The sequence below is a fragment of the Zophobas morio genome, unplaced genomic scaffold (genome assembly GCF_036711695.1).
Source record: "Zophobas morio isolate AGI-343-1 ecotype UQ-CSIRO unplaced genomic scaffold, CSIRO_AGI_Zmor_V1 ptg000021l, whole genome shotgun sequence".
NCBI classification, from domain to species: Eukaryota; Metazoa; Arthropoda; class Insecta; order Coleoptera; family Tenebrionidae; genus Zophobas; species Zophobas morio.
The window spans coordinates 17,833,219-17,857,036 of record NW_026972126.1 but is presented as its reverse complement, the minus strand read 5'-3'; the positions used below and the strand labels follow the sequence as shown (position 1 = coordinate 17,857,036).

The 23,818-nt window shown below is 29.2% G+C and overlaps 2 protein-coding genes across 2 annotated transcripts in view; one reads left to right on the top strand and one right to left on the bottom strand.

Annotated features, from left to right (window-relative positions):
* Positions 1–23,818, bottom strand: part of LOC135131748 (cyclin-dependent kinase-like 4) — a gene marked incomplete at its 3' end in the record, with an annotated part of 69,396 nt that overhangs the window by 45,396 nt on the left and 182 nt on the right. The window lies entirely within an intron of this gene.
* On the top strand, positions 672–23,787 carry LOC135132012 (zinc finger CCHC domain-containing protein 24-like). Its single transcript, XM_064059925.1, has 5 exons — positions 672–707; positions 1,346–1,549; positions 1,604–1,801; positions 23,023–23,187; positions 23,239–23,787. The coding sequence occupies exons 2-5, from the start codon at positions 1,400–1,402 to the stop codon at positions 23,353–23,355; spliced, it is 630 nt and encodes a 209-aa protein (XP_063915995.1). The 5' UTR covers positions 672–707; positions 1,346–1,399; the 3' UTR covers positions 23,356–23,787.

The window sequence follows — 23,818 nt, the reverse complement described above, 5'->3', positions numbered from 1 at the left end:
TTTAATCTTGTTATTTTCTAAAGATAAATTTATAAATAATAAAAATAATATATGTATGGATGTGTCCTAAACAATTTTTTTAAAAATACATTGGAAATCACCCGACTGGTATAATCAACATTTATTGATAAATTGTAACTAGATAAAGTTTAAATATTTATGCCGTCAACTTTAAGAAAGATACGTTCATGAATCAGATATTTACCATTTTTACCAATAAAACTTTGTTTCAGAAAACATTTCGAAGTACCCCGAACATGTCAAAATGGGCTTCTTTGTGTACCCCCCGTCATCTCCGCCAAATTTTGCTACCTCCGCCTCCGTCGCATTTTTAGCCACCACCGACAGCAAAGCGACCCGAAACCGAATAAAAAATCCACTTCCGCTAATACATCTCGATTTAACCGGTTGAGTTACACATCAACACGTCCAGTTCGTTACGAAATCTTCGCTTACTCGGTGATTTTCGCGATAAAGCCCTCTATCGCCGTCCATTCGCGTTGCTTCAAGAGACCTTCGCCGCCTTTAAAAAATCGTCGTCGAAAAACAATGGCAGCAATAAAATATCGTTCAAATCAGGCAGCTTAGTTCTTGACTTATTTTAAGACGAGCTGCGTACCCCCACCACCACCATGACGTTGTAAGCATCCAGAAAACCCTAGGACCATTCGCAGATCGCATTCAAGGTTCTCCTGGTGCAGAATCAGGTGAGTAAGGTGTTCGTTCCCGTTGTCTTGTAATGCTTGCTCGTAATCCCGTAATCTCCTCCCCCGAAGTTCGCATGCTTTGCTTCCCTGCATCCCGGTGACGTCGGCCCGAATGCGACTGGAAAACCGAACGTGTGGTCGCTGGTGCGCTGAAATAACAACAAACATATCCCCTGGTTCCCTATAGACACGTGCACTTGCTCCTGGATTGGGTTTCTCACTTCGCTATCTCTTGGCGCGATTTGACACTCTTCGGTTTCCACAATTGCGAAACATTGTTATGCAACTGGAGCTTTGCTCGGGAAAAAATCGCAATGACTCACGCGGTATAAATTCTCCAGGATTCTCACGTGTGCTACTTAAATTTGGGCCAGGCGAAGAGTCCGTGCACCTGCTTGCCGCTAACCCTCTTGTGTTTCAGTGGATGCTAACAAAAATGGACTTGTCTTTTTTTTCGGACCCGGAAGTCCTCGAAAAGAGGTGATTATGACCATTTTGTTTTAAATTGTGGATTGTGCATGTCGATCAGCGTTTTGGTTTATGGCCAAAAATCGGTGGCGGGAACCCGTAGTACTCTGATTCATAAACCAAAACTTGGTCAAGCCTCGAGGAATGTTTAAATTTAAATAATCCAATAGGTACCGGACGACCCGCACCACTCTCAAATTCTGTCTGTTGACAGGTTGAAGAAAATGGCACCGACAGCCACACTTTTGACCCAGCCCACGAATTTGAGTTACAACAACAGGACGAATCAGCTGGACTCTCTAAGCAACTACTCTTTCCTAAATGGGGGCTTCCCGACGAACTGGATGCAGCTAGCGCAAGCTGAGCCCTTTCAGGTACCACTTTCCTGCGTGGTGTGTTTACGACGACCAACAGCATTTTTGTTGTAGCCAAAATTGCTGTCACCGACGTGGAGTAGCCTCAACACGTTTCTTCCGTCCATGAATTATACTCAGGATACTATAAGTGATCTAGCGGATCAGTTCGCAGATATTGCGTTAGATAAAAGGTCGCTGAAAAGGCCGCCGGCGACGTATATGTGCCATTTGTGCTTCCAGAAGGGCCACTACATTAAGGATTGTCCGAAGGTTAGTGCGAATTTACGGATGCGAAACTTCAACAGCTGTGATAAAAAGCTCGGGTTTTGGCAGATTTTCAAAGCATTGTTGCGGTTTGTGTTGCTTTTCACACGGAATTTGGAACTGGTTGTTTGGCGAGAGTTTGTAACGTGGAGTTCTTGAAAAATTTGTGGTAGTGTTGACAGTTATCAATATTCTACCGATTTCTGAAAAAGTCGATATGTGATTTTAAACAAATTATAGTAGCGTTGATTTTAACAATGTAACTTTAAATTTCTACAACAAAAAATTTGTCTTTGTTACTTTGCGCAAAAGGCGCATGAAATTTTCAGTTTCAGAGTTTTTTTTTAAGGTTTAAAGATTTTAGGTCAGGATAATTGATAATCTATATAATTTAAAGTCTTATGGTTTCAGTAATTTTTTATAATTTTTTGGATTTTCTGGTATCTCAAAAATCCATACGATCAGAAAAATTTGTAACCTGACAAAGATCTACAAGGTATCTAAAATTGTCAAATATGTTTAAATTCCAATTTCTAGTATTTTTGATCTCTCAAATGCATATTATATAATTCTCGGAACTCTCTAAAATATCCAAAATTTTCAAAATCTTCAACTCTCCAAAATTTCTAAATTATTATAAAGTACACGAATATACTCAACCTTTAAATATCTAAAATTTTTGGAATACTTATTATGACAAAAACTGCTTAAATAAATGAGATTTCTGAAATGTCCAAGTTCTTCCAATCTCTGGATAAATCTTCCTAAATTTATAACCTCTACACCCTCCGCTACGTCAAAAATGTCCGAGATCTTCAACATTTTCCATTCTTTTTAAATTTCTAGAATGCCTGGAATCTCGTAAACTTTTTTGAGTTTTTACGATTTTTGAATTCTAGAATTTCTGACCTGTTCGAATGTCTAAATTCTTCAAAATTTGCGAAATACCGAAGATTTTCTATGGACACCTGAATTTCTAAATGCCCAAATTTCTGAATTCTGAATTCCCTAGACTTTCTACAATTTATACAATATTTAGTCTTTGAAAGTAACACGTTCTATAATATTTCTAAATTTCTAAAATCATAAGGGCTTTTATTACTCCAAAACTAAAGATTTTCTAAAATTTCCCAAATTTTCGAAATTATGACCTGTAAAAATTTTAAAAACTAAAATTCTAGAGTGATTAGAATCTTTAAAATTTTCCATTGTCTAAAATCTCCAGAACCTTTACAACTTCTCAAAAATCAGAAATTTCTAAACTTCTATTATTGCAAAAATGTTTAAAATTTATTACTATAAAATTTCCTCTCTTAAATATTTTACAGCTGTTTAAATTCGGAATTCTTTAAAAATCTGAAAAATTTACAGAATATTTAGTTTTTAAAACCACTTTAAAATTATAAATTTTCTAAGAGTCCGATAAATGTCCAAAATTCATGAAATTTCTTAAATTTTAACAGTGTTTACACCTGCTGGAATTATAAAATTTCTACAATTTGTAAAACATTTAATATCCTAAAAATTCAGATAATTATAAAATTCCTAAATTTCTAAAAGCTGCGACACGGAAAATGTTTAAAATTCATGAGTATAAAATTTCCCCAATCTTAAAATTTTAAAAATTGTAAAATTCTAGAATTATTAGAATCTTTAAAAATTCAACGTTGTTTAAAATCTCCAGAAGCTTTACAACTACTCTAAAATTAGAAATTTCTAAACGTTTATTGTAAAAATTTTCTCTGCCTTAAATATCTTAAAGCTGTTTAAATAAAGCTGTTTAAAATTCGGAATTCTTTAAAATATGAAAAAGTTATACAATATTTAAATTTAAGGTTTTCTAAAATCTCGAAAACTTTTACAACCACTTTAAGATTATAAATTTTTTAAACGTCCAATAAATGTCCTAAATTCATGAAATTTCTTAAAGTTTAACAGTGTTTACAACTGTTTGAATTATAAAATTTCTACAATTTATTAAATATTTAGTATTCTAAAAATTTAGATAATCTATAAAATTTCCCAAATTTATAAAAGCTGCGACATGGAAAATGTTTCACAGTTGTTACGAATTTCTAAAAGCTGTGACGTGGAAAATGCTTAAAATTCATAAGCAAAGAATTTTCTCCACCTTAAAAATTTTAAAGCTGTTTGAAATTCTGAATTCTTTATAATCTCAACCATTTATAGAATATCTGGCGTTTTTAAAACGTACACAACCTACCGAATTTCACAAATTTTTGAAATCTATGACCTGTAAAAACTGTAAAATTCTAGAATGATTAAAATTTTTAAAATCCAACATTTTCTAAAATTTTGAGAATCTACGGCTCTTCTAAAATAGAAATTTAATTTTCTAAACGTTTGTGATTGAAAAAATGTTTAAAATTCAAGTCCATAAAATTTCCCCCATCTTAAAACAAGTGTAAAATTCTAGAGTGATTAGAATCTTTAAAATTCACCGTTGTCTAAAATCTCCAGACCCTTTCCAATTACTTTAAAATTAGAAAGTTCTAACTGTCTATTATTGCAAAAATCTTTAAAATTTATGACCATAAAATTTCGCCTGTATTAAATATTGTAAAGCTGTGTAAAATTCGGAATTCTTTAAAATCTGAAAAATTTATACAACATTTAGTTTTTAAAATCTCAAAATGCTGTAAAATTTCAGAGTGATTGGAATCTCTTAAAATTTAACATTTTCTAAAATCTCGAAAACTTTTACAACCACTTCAAAATTACAAATTTTCTAAACGTCCGATAAATGTCTAAAATTCATGAAACTTATTAAAACTTAACAGTGTTTACAACTATTTGAATTATCTAAAATTTCTACAAATTATCAAATACTTAATACCTTAAAAATTTAGGTAATCTATAAAACTTCCCAAATTTATAAAAGCTGCGACACGGAAAACGTTTAAAATTCATGAGCATAAAGTTTCCTCAATCTTAAAAATTTTAAAGCTGTTGGATATTTTGAATTCTCTCAAATCTGATAATATGTATTTACAGCCTATAAGATTTCCACAACTTATAAAATTTTCCAAATTTTCGAAATCTATGACCTGTGAAAACTGAAAAAACTGTAAAATTCTAGAACGGTTAGAATCTTTTAAATTCACCGTTGTCTAAAATCTCCAGACCGTTTCCAACTACTTTAAAATTAGAAAGTTCTAACTGTCTATTATTGCAAAAATGTTTAAAATTTATGACAATAAAATTTCGTCTGTATTAAATGTTTTAAAGCTCTTTAAAATTCGGAATTCTTTAAAATCTGAAAAATTTACACAATATTTAGTTTTTAAAATCTCAAAATGCTGTAAAATTCCAGAGTGATTCGAATCTCTAAAAATTTAACGTTTTCTAAAATCTCGAAAACTTTTACAACCACTTTAAAATTATAAATTTTTTAAACGTCCGATAAATGTCCAAAATTCATGAAATTTCTTAAATCTTAAAAGTGTTTACAACTATTTGAATTATCTAAAATTTCTACAAATTATCAAATATTTAATACCTTAAAAATTTAGATAATCTATGAAATTTCCCAAATTTCTAAAAGCTGCGACATGGAAAATGTTTAAAACTCATGAGCATAAAATTTCCCCAATCTTAAAAATTTTAAAGCTGTTGGAAATTTTGAATTCTCTCAAATCTGATAATATGTATTTAGAGTCTATAAGATTTTCACAACTTATAAAATTTTCCAAATTTTCGAAATCTATGACCTGTGAAAACTTAAAATACTGAAAAATTCTAGAATAACTGTCTATTATTGCAAAAATGTTTAAAATTTATGACCATAAAATTTCGCCTGTATTAAATGTTTTAAAGCTCTTTATTCAAAATGCTGTAAAATTCTAGAGTGATTCGAATATCTAAAAATTTAACGTTTCCTAAAATCTCGAAAACTTTTACAACCACTTTAAAATTATACATTTTCTAAACGTCCGATAAATGTCCAAAATTCATGAAATTTCTTAAATCTTAACAGTGTTTACAACTATTTGAATTATTTAAAATTTCTACAAATTATCAAATACTTAATACCTTAAAAATTTAGGTAATCTATAAAATTTCCCAAATTTCAAAAAGCTGCGACATGGAAAATGGTTAAAATTCATGAGCATAAAATTTCCCCAATCTTAAAAATTTTAAAGCTGTTGGAAATTTTGAATTCTCTCAAATCTGATAGTATGTATTTACAGTCTGTAAGATTTTCACAACATATAAAATTTCCCAAATTCTCGAAATCTATGACCTGTGAAAACTTAAAAAACTGTAAAATTCTAGAATGATTGGAATCTTTTAAATTCACCGTTGTCTAAAATTTCCAGACCTTTTCCAACTGCTTTAAAATTAAAAGTTCTAACTATCTATTATTGCGAAAATATTTAAAATTTCGCCTGTATTAAATATTTTAAAGCCATGTGAAATTCGGAATTCTTTAAAATCTGAAAAATTTATTGAATTTTTATTTTTTAAAATCTCAAAATGCTGTAAAATTCTAGAGTGATTCGAATCTCTAAAATTTTAACGCTTTCTAAAATCTCCAAAACCTTTAGAACCACTTTAAAATTATAAATTTGATAAGCTTCCGATAAATGTCGAAAATTCATGAAATTTCTTAAATCTTTGTGTAGTGTTTACAGCTGTTTGAATTATCTAAAATTTCTACGATTTATAAAATATTTAATATCTTAAAAATTTAGATAATCTATAAAATTTCCCAAATTTCTAAAAGCTGCGACATGGAAAATGTTTAAAATTCACGAGCATAAAATTTCCCCAATCTTTAATTTTAAAGCTGTTTGAAATTTTGAATTCTCTCAAATCTGAACAATTTGTATAAAATGTTTTTACAGTCTTTAAGATTTTCACAACCTATCAAATTTCCCAAAGTTTCGAAATCTATGACCTGTAAAAGTTTAAAAAATTGTAAAATTCTAGAACGATTAGAATCTTTAAAATTTACCGTTGTCTAAAATCTCCAGACGCTTTACAACTACTCTAAAATTAGAAATTTCTAAACGTCTTTTGTAAAAATGTTAAAATTTATGACCATAAAATTTCCCCTGTATTAAATATTTTAAAGCTGTTTAAAATTCGAAATTCTCTAAAATGTGAAACATTTGTAGAATATTTATCAGTCAAAAATTATTTAGTTTTTAAAATCTAAAAATGCTGTAAAATTCTAGAATAATTCGAATCTGTAAAAATTCAACGTTTTCTAAAATCTCCAAAACCTTTATAACCATTTTAAAATTATAAATTTTCTAAACGTCCGATATTGAATAAATGTCTAAAATTGATGAAATTTCTTAAATCCTAACAGTTTTAGAGATGTTTGAAGTTCTGAATTATCTAAAATTTGTTCAATTTATAAAATATTTGAGATCTTAAAAATTTAGATAATCTATAAAATTTCCAAATTTCTAAAGCTGTGACATGGAAAGTGGTAAACAAAGAATTTTCCCCATCTTAAAATTCTTTAAAGCTGTTTGAAATTCTGCATTCTCTATAATCTCAACCAGTTATAGAATATTTGGAATTTTTAAAATTTACGCAACCTATAAATTTTTAAAATCCATGACATGTCTGTTCTAAAATGTTCAGAATTCATTTTTCATTTTCAAAGCTGTTTGAAATTCTGAATCCTCTAAAATCTGAACGATTTACAGAATATTTAACCTTTAAAATTTGCGCAACCTATAAACTTTCCAAAATTTTCGAAATCTGTGACCTGTAAAAATTTAAACAACTGTAAAATTCTAGAGTGATTACAATCTTCAAATTTACCATTGTCTAAAATCTCCAGAACCTTTACAACTAGTCTAAAATTAGAAATTTCTACACGTCTATAATTGTAAAAACGTTTGAAATTGATGACCATAATATTTCCTCTGCCTTAAATATTTTAAAGCTGTTTAAAATTCGGAATTCTCTTAAAAATCTGAAAAATTTATAGAATATTTAGTTTTTAAAATTTCAAAATGCCGACAAATTCCACAATGATTCGAATCTCTGAAAATTCAACGTTTTGTAAAATCTGCAAAACCTTCACAACCACTTACAATTTGTTTAATTTATAAAATATTTAAGATCTTAAAAATTTAGATAATCTATAAAATTTCCCGATTTTCTAAAAGCTGTGACATGGAAAATGTTTGCAATTCAGAATTTCCCCCACCTTAAAAATTTTAAAACTCTTTGAAATTCTGAATTCTTTATAATCTCAACCATTTATAGAATATTGAGCGTTTTTAAAATGTCCATAACCTATAGAATTTCCCAAATTTTTGAAATCTATGACTTGCAAACATTTTAAAAACTGTAATATTCTAGAATGATTAGAATTTCTATAAATCAACATTTTCTAAAATCTTGAGAATTTACAACTATTCTAAAATAGAAATATTCTAAACGTCTGTCATTGCAAAAATGACAGTTAGGACCATAAAATTTCGGCAATTTTTATTCATTTAAAGCTGTTTAAAATTCCGAGTTCTTTAAAACCTGAAAAATTTATAGAATATTTGGAGTTTTTAAAATTTACGCAACCTATAAATTTTTAAAATCCATGAGACATCTCTGTTATTCCAAAATGTTCAGAATTCATTTTTCATTTTCAAAGCTGTTTGAAATTCTGAATCCTCTAAAATCTGAACGATTTACAGAATATTTAACCTTTCAAATTTACGCAACCTATAAAACTTCCCAAATTTTCGAAATCTATGCCCTGTAAAAATTTAAACAACTGCAAAATTCTAGAGTGATTAGAATCTTCAAATTTACTATTGTCTAAAATCTCCAGAACCTTTACAACTACTCTAAAATTAGAAATTTCTACACGTCTATAATTGTAAAAACGTTAGAAATTGATGACCATAATATTTCCTTTGTCTTAAATATTTTAAAGCTGTTTAAAATTCGGAATTCTCTTAAAAATCTGAAAAATTTATAGAATATTTAGCTTTTAAAATCTCAAAATGCTGACAAATTCTACAATGATTCGAATCTCTAAAAATTCAACATTTTGTAAAATATCCAAAACCTTTACAGCCACTTTAAAATTTGTTCAATTTATAAAATATGTAAGATCTTAAAAAATTAGGTAATCTATAAAATTTCCCGATTTTCTAAAAGCTGTGACATGGAAAATGTTTGCAATTCAGAACTTCCCCCACCTTAAAATTTTAAAGCTGTTTGAAATTCTGACTTCTTTATAATCTCAACCATTTATAGAATATTGAGCGTTTTTAAAATGTCCATAACCTATAGAATTTCCCAAATTTTTGAAATCTATGACTTGCAAAAATTTTAAAAACTGTAATATTCTAGAATGATTAGAATTTCTATAATTCAACATTTTCTAAAATCTTGAGAATTTACAACTATTCTAAAATAGATTTTTTCTAAACGTCTATCATTGCAAAAATGACAGATAGGACCATAAAATTTCCTCAGTTTTTATTCATTTAAAGCTGTTTAAAATTCCGAGGTCTCTAAAATCTGAAAAATTTATAGAATATTTGGAGTTTCTAAAATTTACGCAACCTATAAATTTTTAAAATCCATGATGACATCTCTGTTATTCCAAAATGTTCAGAATTCATTTTTCATTTTCAAAGCTGTTTGAAATTTCTGAATCCTCTAAAATCTGAACGAATTACAGAATATTTAACCTTTCAAATTTACGCAACCTATAAAATTTCCCAAATTTTCGAAATCTATGACCTGTAAAAATTTAAACAACTGTAAAATTCTAGAGTGATTAGAATCTTCAAATTTACCATTGTCTAAAATCTCCAGAACCTTTACAACTACTCTAAAATTAGAAATTTCTACACGTCTATAATTGTAAAAACGTTTGAAATTGATGACCATAATATTTCCTCTGTCTTAAATATTTTAAAGCTGTTTAAAATTCGGAATTCTCTTAAAAATCTGAAAAATTTATAGAATATTTAATTTTTAAAATCTCAAAATGCTGACAAATTCCACAATGATTCGAATCTCTCAAAATTCAACGTTTTGTAAAATCTCCAAAACCTTTACAGCCACTTAAAATTTGTTCAATTTATAAAATATTTAAGATCTTAAAAATTTAGATAATCTATAAAATTTCCCGATTTTCCAAAAGCTGCGACATGGAAAATGTTTACAATTCATTTGCAAAGAATCTCCCCTACCTTAAAAATTTTAAAGCTGTTTGAAATTCTGAATTCTTTATAATCTCAACCATTTATAGAATAATGAGCAGTTTTAAAATGTACATAACCTATAGAATTTCCCAAATTTTTGAAATCTATGACTTGCCAAAAATTTTAAAAACTGTAATATTCTAGAATGATTAGAATTTCTAAAATTCAACATTTTCTAAAATCTTAAGAATTTACAACTATTCTAAAATAGAAATTTTCTAAACGTCTGTCATTGTAAAAATGACAGTTAGGACCACAAAATTTCCAAAGTTTATAGAATATACAGTAGACGCCGCTTAATATGATCACGGTTAATGTTATCAACCGCTTAGTGTGATCAAAATGGCTTGGAACGGTCCCACGCAATACTAATGCATTACAGTTTTTCCGTTTATTGTGATCAATATTTCGCTTATTGTGATCAATCTCGCAATTCTTATAGAAACGGGAATTGCTTTTTTGGAGAAGTGAGACTACTGAATCTGGTTTTGTGTTTTAATGAATATTCATTGCTTTCAAAAAGTACATTTGCTTATACTACTCACTTTGTACAACCACAATCAGTGCGTTTTCGACCTTTGAACGAACGAATTTTTTCTGTTTTAATTAGAGTACTTATGTAAAAATGAGCACTTCGAAATGACTATATCTCAGCTTATTATCGATGTGATAATATTTACACTTTGCATATTAGCAAAGCAGTTGGAGATCTTAAGACAGTATGATCGCTCCCATCATGGATAAACCAGTGTAAGGTTGTGGTTACCACAAAAATTTCTCAGCCAAAGGAAATCGAGTGTTCCTTTCTCAGAATGGTACCCAAAATTTAAAATAAATTCTAACGTTTATGTACCTTCATCTATAGCATAATAAACACTACTTGTTCACGATTTTGTTTTGTTTCGAGGTTTTACTGTCTCTGCTGGAGGCTTTCGCTTATTATTATCAGCCGGTTAGTGTGAGCAATTTGTCTGAGTCCCAAAGTGATCACATTAAGCGGCGTCCACTGTATATACAAATTTTAAAATGCTGTAAAATTCCAAAGTTATCGAATCTCTAAAATTCAACATTTTCTAAAATTTTCAGAACTTTTACAACCACTTTAAAATAATAAATTTTCTACACGTCCGATATTGCAATAATGTCCAAATGTGCACAATCTATAAAATTTCCCAAATCTCTAAAAGCTGTGACGGAAAATCTTTAAAAGCTGTAAAATTCTAGAATTATTAGATTCTTGAAAGTTCAATATTTTCTAGAAACTCCAGAGCCTTCACAACCACTCAAAATTTATAGATTTCCAGCGATCGATATTGCAAAAATGTCCAAAATTAAGGAAATATATTTACAGCTTTAAAATGTATAGAATCTATAAAATTTCCAAAATTTAAAAAATCTATGACATGTAAAATCGTCAAAATCTGTAGAATTTTGAAAAACGTTTCATGTAAAATTCTAGAATGATTAGTTTCTTAAAAATCCTACATTTTCTAGAATCTCCAGAACCTTCACAACCTTTTATAAAGTGACGTATTTGTTGTTAATGAATCTGCCTTGATATTTAAAAATTGCAATTCTTGCTTAGTTTTATGCCCTAAAAACAAAAAAAAAAAAACTAACTGTATAGAAAAATCACTCATTTCACTCCATAATAGTCATATTTAAGACTTTGAGGGCGTTGAACGTGATAAATGCGCATTATACAAAGATAAATGCGTTTCTTCGTACTAGTTTCACGCCTTTAATTTTTATAGTGGACCGGCTGTAAAAAAACTATCAAAATTTGATATATTGGGGAAGTTATTAGGCTCGGAGTATCGCTCAACCATACATTTTCTTTTTTATTTTCTCTGTGTGGCAGATGGGTACGCCCAGTAAATTTACCATACAGAACCTTCACCAGCTTGACCATCTGGTAGGTGGGGCAAGAATGGGATGAGCCAATAGGTGGGATCTCTTTACCTTGACTGGTTGGTAGACGCCTAATAATGGTCAAAAGTCAACTCTGGATTAAATTTCTTACGCATCTATGGCGAATTATTAGCAAGCGTTTTTATTCAAAAATGCTAATTAATAGAGATTTATTTTATTAGGAGTTTAAGTGATACTTTATGTGTCGAGTATGGACGATTAAACGCCGAGCGATAGCGAGGCGAATTAAGTCCATACGAGTCACATGAAGTCACTTAAACTCCGAATGAAATACAATATTTTATTTTCAAACGATTAATCTTCTTTTGAAATGATTATTTCCTATCTTCTTGTTTCATTAAGGAATTTTGCCTTGATTTCACTTACCATGGTTACTATGGTTGACAACCACTATGATTTTCACATATTTATACTCCGGCGGAGTATAAATGTTTTATTTATACGCCGGCGGAGTATAAGCAGTACTTATACGCCGCTCAAACACGGTGTCATAGAAATGACACTTAAACCCCGGTAAGAACGTCATATAAGTGTCAGTTATATGACGTTTGAAAATAAAAATATTTTATTTTGAAATACGAGGGTGGATTGAAAAAGAGTTTCACCTCAATAGCTCAATAACAACATTTCACTGGAAAAAGATTTAGACCTTGAAGCTATATAACGACAAATAATTCTGTCATTCTTGGTTTTGAAAACTTCGAAAGTTTCCTTTTTCGAATTTATGAAAATAAATTACTTCCCCCATAAAACGGACAGCGGTTGTTCGTTTTTTTTTACCTATATTTTTTTGTTGCCCACGAAACTTTCGTCTGTTTCCTATTCATTGCGACTTCATAAATCGTAAATAACTACGGGATGTTTTCACACTACTCTACCCACTAACGCGCCGATGAGGGTTCTCTGAAATGTTGTTACACGCGTATCGATAAATTCTTCAAAGTTGTTTATTTTTTAAGAATATGTCCATCACTACAAAACGGAATTTCGTTCCCACTTTTCACGGGTTGGCCTTTGTGCGTAAGCGTAATGAACGGTTCTTAAATTTAGGTTTTAAATATTTTGACGATTGTTCGTCACTGTTTGAATTTTCGTATGGAATAATGGAGTGCAAGATTCGAGCTTTGGGGTATCGTTTGACCGTAAAATCCCGAAATGTGCCGCGAACAATGCAGCAATAAAAGCTGCTAAATGTGGCCGAGTATGTCGAGAATTTTTTCAGTCGGATTGTTACGAATAAATTTGAACATTTCGTCGAGGTGCTGTCGATTATTTTTGATTTTTTTGGTAATGGGAATGGTCGCCCATTTCCGTCTGTCTGTCCGCTGTTTGTAGTGATTTTTATAGATACAGGTGATCTCTGAAAATACCATTTTCTTTTAACACAAATGCTGCCGATGATGCTTGTTAAAAAACTCCTCCATTTTTTCTTAAAGATAGTTTGCTCTATAAGTTCTTACTATGTGGAGATAGTTTAGTATAATTTTTACTTCCCGAGCGTAAGCAAAGGAAGTATTGTAATCGAGTCCGTCGGTCGACTCTCTACTTTTACGTTTTCTCGATCTTTCATGACCCCTAGAAGACGAAGAAATAGGTCTCCCATTTCCGTCTGTCTGTCCGTCTGTCCGTCTGTCCGTCTGTCCGTCTGTCCGTCCGTCTGTCCGTCCGTCTGCCGTCCCGGATTTTTATTAGACAGATAATCTCCGAAAGTACTCGACCGATTGTTGTGAAATTTTGTACTTATATTAAGAATATCATGTAGATGGTAAAACGCTAACCAAAATTTGTCTAATCATCCCCACCACTAATGCGATGACGTCACTTCAAAATTGTACATAGTAAATGGGTTTTCAATTGTATAAAATAACATAGTCCTACACATGTAGTTTACAACTCTGAATCGACTTTTCACCCGAAACGTCCAGATTTTTGGAAAAAAAATCAAAATTATAAAACAACATTTTGAAATTTAATTTTTAATCTGCTAACCAGAATGCTTTGAAATGTTGCAGATGTTTTAAGGCTATAAAGAGCATAATAAATTTTTAGTCAAAAAATATTTGCTTATCCCCTCCAAAAACTTGATGACGTCAGCTCAAAAGTTTGTGGAATAAATCATATCTAAAATGTACAAAATATGATGAGTCTGTACTTGTGATCTATCACTCCATTCATATTTTTTGGATTTGCATATACAGGGTGACTCAAAAAAATTAATGAATGCGTAAATTTATTTTACTGATTTACTCAGAAACTACAAAACCGAATGCTTTGAAATCTTGCAGATGTTTTAAGGTTATAAAGAGCATAATAAATGTTTAGTCAAAATATATTTGCTTATCCCCTCCAAAAAATTGATGACGTCAGCTCGAAAGTTTGCCGAATAAATCATATCTAAAATCTACAAAATATGATGAGTCTGTACTTGTCATTTATCATTCCATTCATATTTTTTGGATTTGCATATACAGAGTGACTCAAAAAAATTAATGAATGCGTAAATATATTTTATTGATTTAATCAGGAACTACAAAACGGAATGCTCTGACATCTTGCAGATGTTTTAAGGTTATAAAGAGCATAATAAATGTTTAGTCAAAATATATTTGCTTATCCCCTCCAAAAACTTGATGACGTCAGCTCGAAAATTTGCCGAATAACTCATATCTAAAATGTACAAAATATGATCAGTCTGTACTTGTGATCTATCACTCTATTCATATTTTTTGGATTTGCATATACAGGGTGATTGAAGAAAATAAATGAAAGGGTAAATTTATTTTACTGATTTACTCAGGAACTACAAAACCGAATGCTTCGAAATCTTGAAGATATTTTAAAATTATCATAAGCATGGTAAATTTTTGATCAAAATGTATTTGGTCGTCCCCCCTAAAAAATTTATGACGTCGCCACAAAATTTTGCTGAATAAATCCTATCTAAAATGTACAAAATATGGTGAGTCTCTTCTTGTGATTTATCATTCCATTCAAATTTTTTCGATTTGCATATACAGGGTGACTCAAAAAAATTAATGAATGCGTAAATTTATTTTATTGATTTAATCAGGAACTACAAAACCGAATGCTTTGAAATCTTGCAGATGTTTTAAGGCTATAAAGAGCATAATAAATTTTTAGTCAAAATATATTTGGTTATCTTCTACAAAAAACTGATGACGTCAGCTCAAAAGTTTGCCGAATAAATCGTATCCAAATTGTACAAAATATGATGTGTCTGTACTTGTGATTTATCATTCCATTCATATTTTTGGATTTGCATATGCAGGGTGACTCAAAAAAATTAATGAAGGCGTGAATTTATTTTATCGATTTAATCAGGAATTACAAAACCGAGTGCTTTGAAATCTTGGGAATATTTTAAAGTTATTATAAGCATGGTAAACTTTTGTTCAAAATGTATTTGTTCATCCCTCCTAAAAAAATTGATGACGTCACCCTTAAATTTTGCTGAATAAATCCTATCTAAAATGCAAAAAATATGATGAGTTTGTACTTGTGATATATCATTCCATTCATATTTTTTAGATTTTCTTAAGAGGTGGTTCAAAAAAAGGCGCCGTATACCTGAGTAAATTGTTTCGTTATTTTATTGATTATAAGAAATCAATATTCAAAACGACCCAATTCATTTTCCCGAAAATTTGGGAATACAATAATTTTATTCTTAGTATTACACTACATCTATCCCAACTGATATACGTGTCCTTGCAAAAATGTTGATGACGTCATCACAATTTTTTTTTTAATTCCCACTACAAAAATGTAATGAGAAAAAAAAACACAATAGGCATGCAGTCGTCAAGTTTCCGACAGCGAGGGAAGTACTGTCTAAACTCTTTAGACCAATTTTTTTGCATAAAAGATCAGGTGGGTTTTGATTTATTAACATGGTGTCATCTGTGTATAAAACCGTATTTGAAGTCACCGATTCTGAGAAATCGTTGATAAATATAACGAACAGTAGAGGTAAAACGTTCCTTGGTCTACACCATTTAAATTTTATAAAATTGTATACTCCTGTACTTGTAGTTTATGAATCCAGGTCGATTTTATTTATTATTTTTATTGTTTAAACCTACGTTTTTGGTCTTTGGTGACTTTGGTCACATAATACATCCCTAAGTCTGATTGAGAGAGACTTGTAGGGAAATGTTGTGCCTTACACTTGGAGGTTCCCGGGTTCGACTCCCAGCGGCGTTTTAATTTTTTTTTTCTTGTCCTTGCCGAAATGACTGTCGGAACATTTAGCTTTACGCCTTATTGAATTTTATACGTGCTTAATCGTCGAATTCTTTTAATGTATAAACGTAAACAGTCGCAGTTACGTTTTTTTTTTTGGTGGTTTGCTTTAAATAGATTTCATATTGTCCGAATCAGTGCGGAAATTTTATAATTTTTCAGAGAAGCTGTATTTGTTTGACTGTATCTCCAGAGCGGGGGAAGTTCGGTCAAAATAACCTTCGACCAATTCTTTTAGGAATCTTTTTTATCACTCGGTATGATTTAATGCTTATCCTCGCAACACCAAAAACACAAAATATTTTAGTTGATTTTTCAATTTTTCGTTTTTACGATCTTTAGTTTTCGATTTTTATGATTTTTTAGTTATTCTATTTTTTCGAGTTTAAGATTTAAAACTGAAAAAACCGAATAAGTGAAAATCGTAAAATTGAAGAAACGAAAAATTAAAAAGTCGAACACTTCAACACCTAATCGGACAATTGGAAAATAAACGGCTGAGAAAATGAAAAATCGAAAAACTGGATAATTATGCATGCATTTTACAATAATTTACAAATTATAGAAATTGAAAAATCAAAATTTAATACGCGAAAAACTGTATGTAAAATTTCACAACTGAAAAATTGAAAAACGGACATTAAAAATTGAAAAACTAAAAAAAAACGAAAACCCTTACAACACTGTTATTTGATTTTTCCGATATTTTAGTTATTATTCCATTTTTCGATTACAATTTTTTGATATTCAATTTTTCGAGTTTCCAGTTTTTAGATATTTTGTTTTTTTCGTTTTTGGATATGTTTTTTGGATTTTTAACTTTTTCTGAAAGAAGATTCTTCATTTTTTTCAGTTCTACGGTTTCTAGTTTTCGGATTTTTCCGATTTTTTAGTTATTCTAATTTTTTGAAATACAATTCTTCGATTTTACAATTTACAAATTATATGAAATGAAAAATCAAAAATTTAACAATCGAGAAATTGAGAAGTCAAAAATTCGGAATATTGAAACATCGATCACTCGAAAAATATAAAAATCTAATTGAGAGACGGAAATTTAAAAATTAGAAAAATCTAAAAATTCAAAAGTACATAGGAAAATCGAAACATTTTCAAATGACAAAATGGAGAAACTGAAAAATTGAAACGTCAAAAAAGTGAAAAATTGTAAAATGGAAAAATTTGAAAATTGGAAACTTCAAACAACAAACATTTAATTATCTAAAACTGTGAAAACAAGCAATTCCCAAATAAAAATCGAAAAATTAAATAACTATTTTTGGTTTGTATTTTTCAATTTTTCGATTTGTAGTTTCTCGATTCTACAATTCACAAATTATGGGAATTGAAAAAGTCAAAATTGAATAATCGAAAAAATAAATGAAAAACCGAAAATTTAGAAAATTGAAAAATTAAAAAAAGTTTGCAATGAAAAAGGGAGAAACGACAAATCACAAAATTAAAAGCGGAGAAACTGAAAAATCGAAGAACTGAATAATTAAAATGTCAAAAAATTAAAAATGGTAAAATCGAAAAATTTTAAAATGAAAATTAAAGGAATTAAAAACATGGTTTTTCAAGAATCTTTTTGGTCACTTGGTACGTAGTAATTTAAAGTTTATTCTTTCAACACGGAAAACACAAAATATTTATCTACGCGTTTCGCCAACCATGTTGGCGTTATCCGGGCAAAACCAAGCTGAGAGAAGATTCCTCAGTTGTTCGATTTTTCCGATATTTTAGTTATTCCATTTTTCCATATTACAATTTTTTGATATTCAATTTTTCCAGTTTACGGTTTTTCGTAATTTGAATTTTTCAGTTTTTTGAATTAATCTTTTCGAATTTTAACCTTTTCAGTTTTTCAACTTGCGATTTTTCGGTTTTAAGTCATAGGAATTGAAAAATCGAAAAATTATAAGTATAATCTCAGTTGAAAAATTGAAAAATCGAAAAGTAAAATATAAATGAAAAATCGCAAAATTGAAAAATTCGAAAGTGGAAAAATAGAGAAATTGAAAAATTTTAAAATGAAAAATTGGGAAATAAAAAATCACAAATTAAGAATCGAAAAACTGCTAAATTCAAAACGTCAAAAAAATGAAAAATTGAAAAAACGAAAAATGGAATGATTGAAAAATCGAAATAATAGAAAAATTCTAAAATTGAAGAATGTAATAAACTGACAAAATGGTAAAATAGAAAAAAAATCTTAAAATTTTATTACGTTTACACGGTTTTTAGATATTTTAATTTGTCAGCTTTTGGAATTAATTTTTCTGAATTTTAACTTTTTCAGTTTTTCGACATGCGATTTTTCGGTTTTACAGTCATAGGAATTGAAAAATCGAAAAGTTCAAAAAACGAAAAATTCCAGGTAAAATCTCAATTGAAAAATTGAGAAATCGAAAAACTGAGAATCAAAAAATTGAAAAATAAAACTCGAGAAATTGAAAAATTAAAAAATCGAAAAATAAAAAACCTGAACGAAATATCGAAAAGGCAAAATTCTAAAATTGAAGAAATGAACATTTTAAAAGTCGAAACAGAAAAATTCACAAAAATAGAGCAATTGAAAAATTTTAAAATGTAAAATTGGGAAACGAAAAATCGCAAAATTAAAAATCGAAAAACCGATTAATTAAATTGTCAAAAAATTGAAAAATTGAAAAATCAAAAATGGAATAATTGAAAAATCGAATTAATAGAAAAATTCAAAAATTGAAAAATGGAATAACTGACAAAATCGTAAAATTGAAAAATAAATCTAAAATTTTATTAGGTACGTTTACGGTTTTTAGATATTTTAATTTTTCAGCTCTTGGAATTAATTTTTCTGAGTTTTCGACTTGCGATTTTTCGGTTTTACAGTCATAGGAATTGAAAAATCGAAAAATTGAAAAAACCAAAAGTGTAGGTAAAATATCAATTGAAAAATTGAAAAATCGAAAAAACTGAGAATCAAAAAATTTTAAAATAAATCTTGAGAAATTGAAAAATCAAAAAATCTAGAAATTGGAAAATTGGAAAATCAAAAAATAAAAAAATATAAACGAAAAATCGAAAACGCAAAATTTTAAAACTGACGAAGCGAATTCTCAAAAAATCGAAAAATTGGTTAATTTGAAAGTTGAAAAATAGAGCTATTGAAAAATTTTAAAATGAAAAATTGGGAAACGAAAAATCACAAATTAAAAATCGAACAACTGCCAAATTTAAAACGTCAAAACAATTAAGAATTGAAAAAACGCAAAATGGAATAATTGAAAAATCGAAATAATCGAAAAATTCAAAAATTGAAAAATGGAAGAACTGAAAAAAACGCAATATTGAAAAATAAATATAAAATTTTAGTACGTTTACGGTTTTTAAATATTTTAATTTTTCAGTTTTTGGAATTAATTTTTCTGAATTTTAACCTTTTCAGTTTTTCGACTTCCGATTTTTTGGTTTTACAGTCATAGAAATTGACAATGCGAAAAATTGAAACAACGAAAAATTGTAGGTAAAACGTCAATTGAAAAATCGAAAACTGAGAATTGAAAAATTGAAAAATCAAGAATCCAGAAATTGGAAAATCGGAAAATAAAAAAATATAAACGAAAAATTGAAAAATAAAAGATATAAATGAAAAATCGAAAATGCAAAATTCTAAAATTGACGAAGCAAACATTAAAAAAATGTACAAAACGAAAAATTCGAAAGTGGAAAAATAGAGTAATAGAAAAATTTTAAAATGAAAAATTGGAAAACGAAAAATCACAAAATTATAAATCGAAAAACTTTCTGCTGAATTTATAACGTCAAAAAATTGAAAAATCGAAATATGTAATAGAAAAATTCAAAAATAAAATAACTGACAAAATCGTAAAATTGAAAATAAATCTAAAATTTTATAATGTTTTTGGAATTCATTTTTTTGAAAATTTTAACCTTTTCATTGAATAAACGAAAAATTGTAGATAAAATCTCAATTGAAAAATTGAAAAAATTAAAAACTTAGAATCAAAAAATTGAAAAATAAAAATTGGAGAAATTTAAAAATAAAAAAACCAGAAATTGCAAAATCGAAAAATAAAAAATTAAAACGAAAAATCGAAAACGCAATATTCTAAAATAAAAATAAATTCAAAAAAATCAAAAAAATGAAAAATTTGGAAGTGGAAAAATGGAGAAATTGAAACATTTTGAAATGAAAAATTAGGTAACGAAAAATCACAAAATTGAAAATCGAAAAACTGCTAAATGAAAACGTCAAAAAATTGAAAAATGGGATAATTAAAAATCAAAAAATGGAATAATTGAAAAATTCAAAAATTCAAAAATGGAATAGTTGACAAAATCGTAAAATTGAAAAATAGATCTAAAATTTATTACATTTTCGGTTTCTGGATATTTTAGTTTTTCAGTTTTTGGAATTAATTTTTTTCTGAATTTTAACCTTTTCAGTTTTTCAACTTGCGATTTTTCGGTTTTACAGTCATATGAAAAAAAATCGAAAAATTGAAAAAACGAAAAATTGTAGCTAAAATCTCAATTGAAGAATTGAGAAATCGAAAAACTGAGAATCAAAAAATTGAAAAATAAAACTCGAGAAATTGAAAAATTAAAAATCCAGTAATTGGAAAATTGCAAAATCGAAAAATAAAAAATATGAACGAAAAATCGAAAATGCAAAATTCTAAAATTGACGAAGCGAACATTAAAAAAAAAATCGAAAAATTAAAAAACACGAAAGTAGCAAAATAGAGAAATTGAAAAATTTTAACAAAAGATTTGGAAAGGAAAAATCACAAAATTATAAATTGAAAAACTGAAAAAACGAAAAATGGAAATATTTTTCTATTATTTCCATATTATAACTGACAATCGTAAAGTTGAAAATAAATCTAAAATTTTATTGTTTCCGGTTTCTGGATATTTTAATTTTTCAGTTTTTGGAATTAATTTTTTTGTAAATTTTAACCTTTTCAGTTTTTCGACTTGCGATTTTTCGGTTTTAGTCATAGGAATCGAAAAATCGAAAGATTGAAAAAACGAAAATTTGTAGGTAAAAACTCAATTAAAAATCGGAAAACTGAAAATCAAAAAATTTAAAATACGAAAGTGGCAAAATAGAGAAATTGAAAAATTTTAACAAAAGATTTGGAAACGAAAAATCACAAAATTATAAATCGAAAAACTGCTAAATTTAAAAGGTGAAAAAATTGAAAACTGAAAAAACGAAAAATGGAATAATTTAAAGATAACAGAAATAACAGAAAAATTCAAAAATTGAAAAATGGAAAAACTCACAAAATCGTAAAATTGGAAACTCAATTAGTGCGTAATGCAATATTTTGTGTTTTCCATGTGGTGGGGATAATTATAGGTATATTTTTAACACCGATTTTTTAGTTATTCAATTTTTCAATACTTACAGTATAAAAGGTTATTATACGATTTGGATTTTTTTGTGAAAATTTGAAAACTCAAGGTAAGTAAAATCTCGAGGCGGATTCATAAACCGCAGGTACAAGAGTATGTTAATTTATAAAATAAAGTGGCTTCGACTGAAACAAATTCTTGGTGGGGGTGATTAGCCAAATTTTGGTCAACGTTTTTTTTGACAACAGTCGGTTCTGTAATTTTGGAGATTGCCTGTTTAATAATAATCGACACAGACGACAGACAGACGGAAACGGAAGTCCACTTTTTCGCACTCTTGCTGTCACGAAACATCGAGTAAACATGAAAGTAGCCAATCGCCCGATGGACCCTATTACAAACCACAAAATATTGTGAAACGGAATATTTAGATGAAAAGTTAATGATTTATGATCTTTCTAAATGGAACACGTTGACAGATTCCGTATTACCGTGGGCAGCAAAAATATTTAAGACCCCGATTACCTAGTCAGTTAATTAAAACGAATTAAATCAGAAATAAAAGCAAAGAATTTCTGCTGACCCACGAAAACCCAACGCTTATCCCATTATAATAATCGATACACCAGCAAAACGCTTTATTATATCGGTTACAAACTCGACCGTTGACACTTGACCGATGTCAAACGTGTGAAAATGCGCCAATTCAGGGCGTGAGATTTTAGAAGCTATAAACGCTTACGACTTCTAAAAATAAATTGAGATATTATGAGAAAATATTGGTTTTTGATAGCGATTCAAAGTACGCTAATTGCCAAAGCACAACAGTCTACTGGCAAACGTCCTTGCAAAAATAGAAAGATAAATCGCCGGTTATTATTATAATTATTGCAAATTGCAGAGTGACTGACGAAGACAATTTTTTCGGATTCGAAACCCATCAACATGATTTTTTGTCAAAATAATATACGGATTTAAATATGATTAATGGACAAGGACAAATATTTGGGATCATGTTAAAATTACAAAATGCAATTGAGCTTCCCTCTGGTGGGAAGTTTCGAAAGTTCTAGCTAGGGTAATGCAGATATCCAATCTCTGCCTTTGTTTTTTTTTCCATGTGATTGATCATTGTCACTGATCATTATTATGAATTAGTGTGATGGAAAATTTTGTTTGATTTATTTTAAAAGATCTTCAGTCAAATCTGTAGCGTCAGTGATTGTCCACTGCGGTTGCGATTCCGTCAGCGGACAAGCGGATATTAATCATGTAATCATATCCTGATCTCATCATTCGCTACAGTGGATCAGTTACGACCCTACTGAAGACAAAGACGGCTTGCGCTAGGAACCGTCTTATGATCAGTCGCTGCGGTTACCGTCCGCAGCGTCTGACCCACAGCGGCATCTATGATCGCTCAAACTGACAACAAAATTTAAAAATAGACTCTTCCAGGCCCGACCCAAGGGTGAAGGAAAAACTCCATATCAAGGCAGGAAGCGGTGTTTCGGGGAATTCAAATGCCCTAAATGTAAACGAAAGTGGATGAGCGGCAATTCGTGGGCCAACATCGGTCAGGACTGTATTAAGTGCCAAATCAACGTATATCCGCACAAACAAGTGAGTTTTGAATTTTATTAGAATTAATAAAGTTTGATTGTAATTTTGCAGCGCCCGCTGGAGAAACCAGACGGGCTAGACGTTTCGGATCAATCGAAGGTGCATCCGCAGCACCTGTGCCAGAAGTGCCGCGAGTTGGGTTATTATTGTAGACGGGTGGTGCAATAGAGCTGCAAACGATATATTTTCCATTTTTTATGTTTTCTTTTTGAAATATTGTTTATTTTATATTTTTTTATGAACTCTGGTTTTGTTCCTTTTTGTTTAAATTTGTACTTAATTGTTTCGAGGTTCGGATAGGTATTAATTTTATTTTTGGTCATGGTGGAGTCGTTTGTAAAATTTGAATATGAGACATAGCTGGATATTAAATATAAATATACCTCGTTTATACTGGAATTTAATGTTTTATTGACGGGAACCTATGTATAAACTTATCTGTATAAATTCGGTTTACAATTTTATGGTCGAGTCGTTATGTATATACCTTGGTGTGTTTTAACAATACGATTAAGTGCCTCTTAACCAACCCCAAACGACCACTACGTGTGTGAAGCTGTGTTAAACCAAATGTACAATAAAATAAAAGATTTCGAGATACTTCGTAGTTGTGATTTTATTTTTTTGCGAC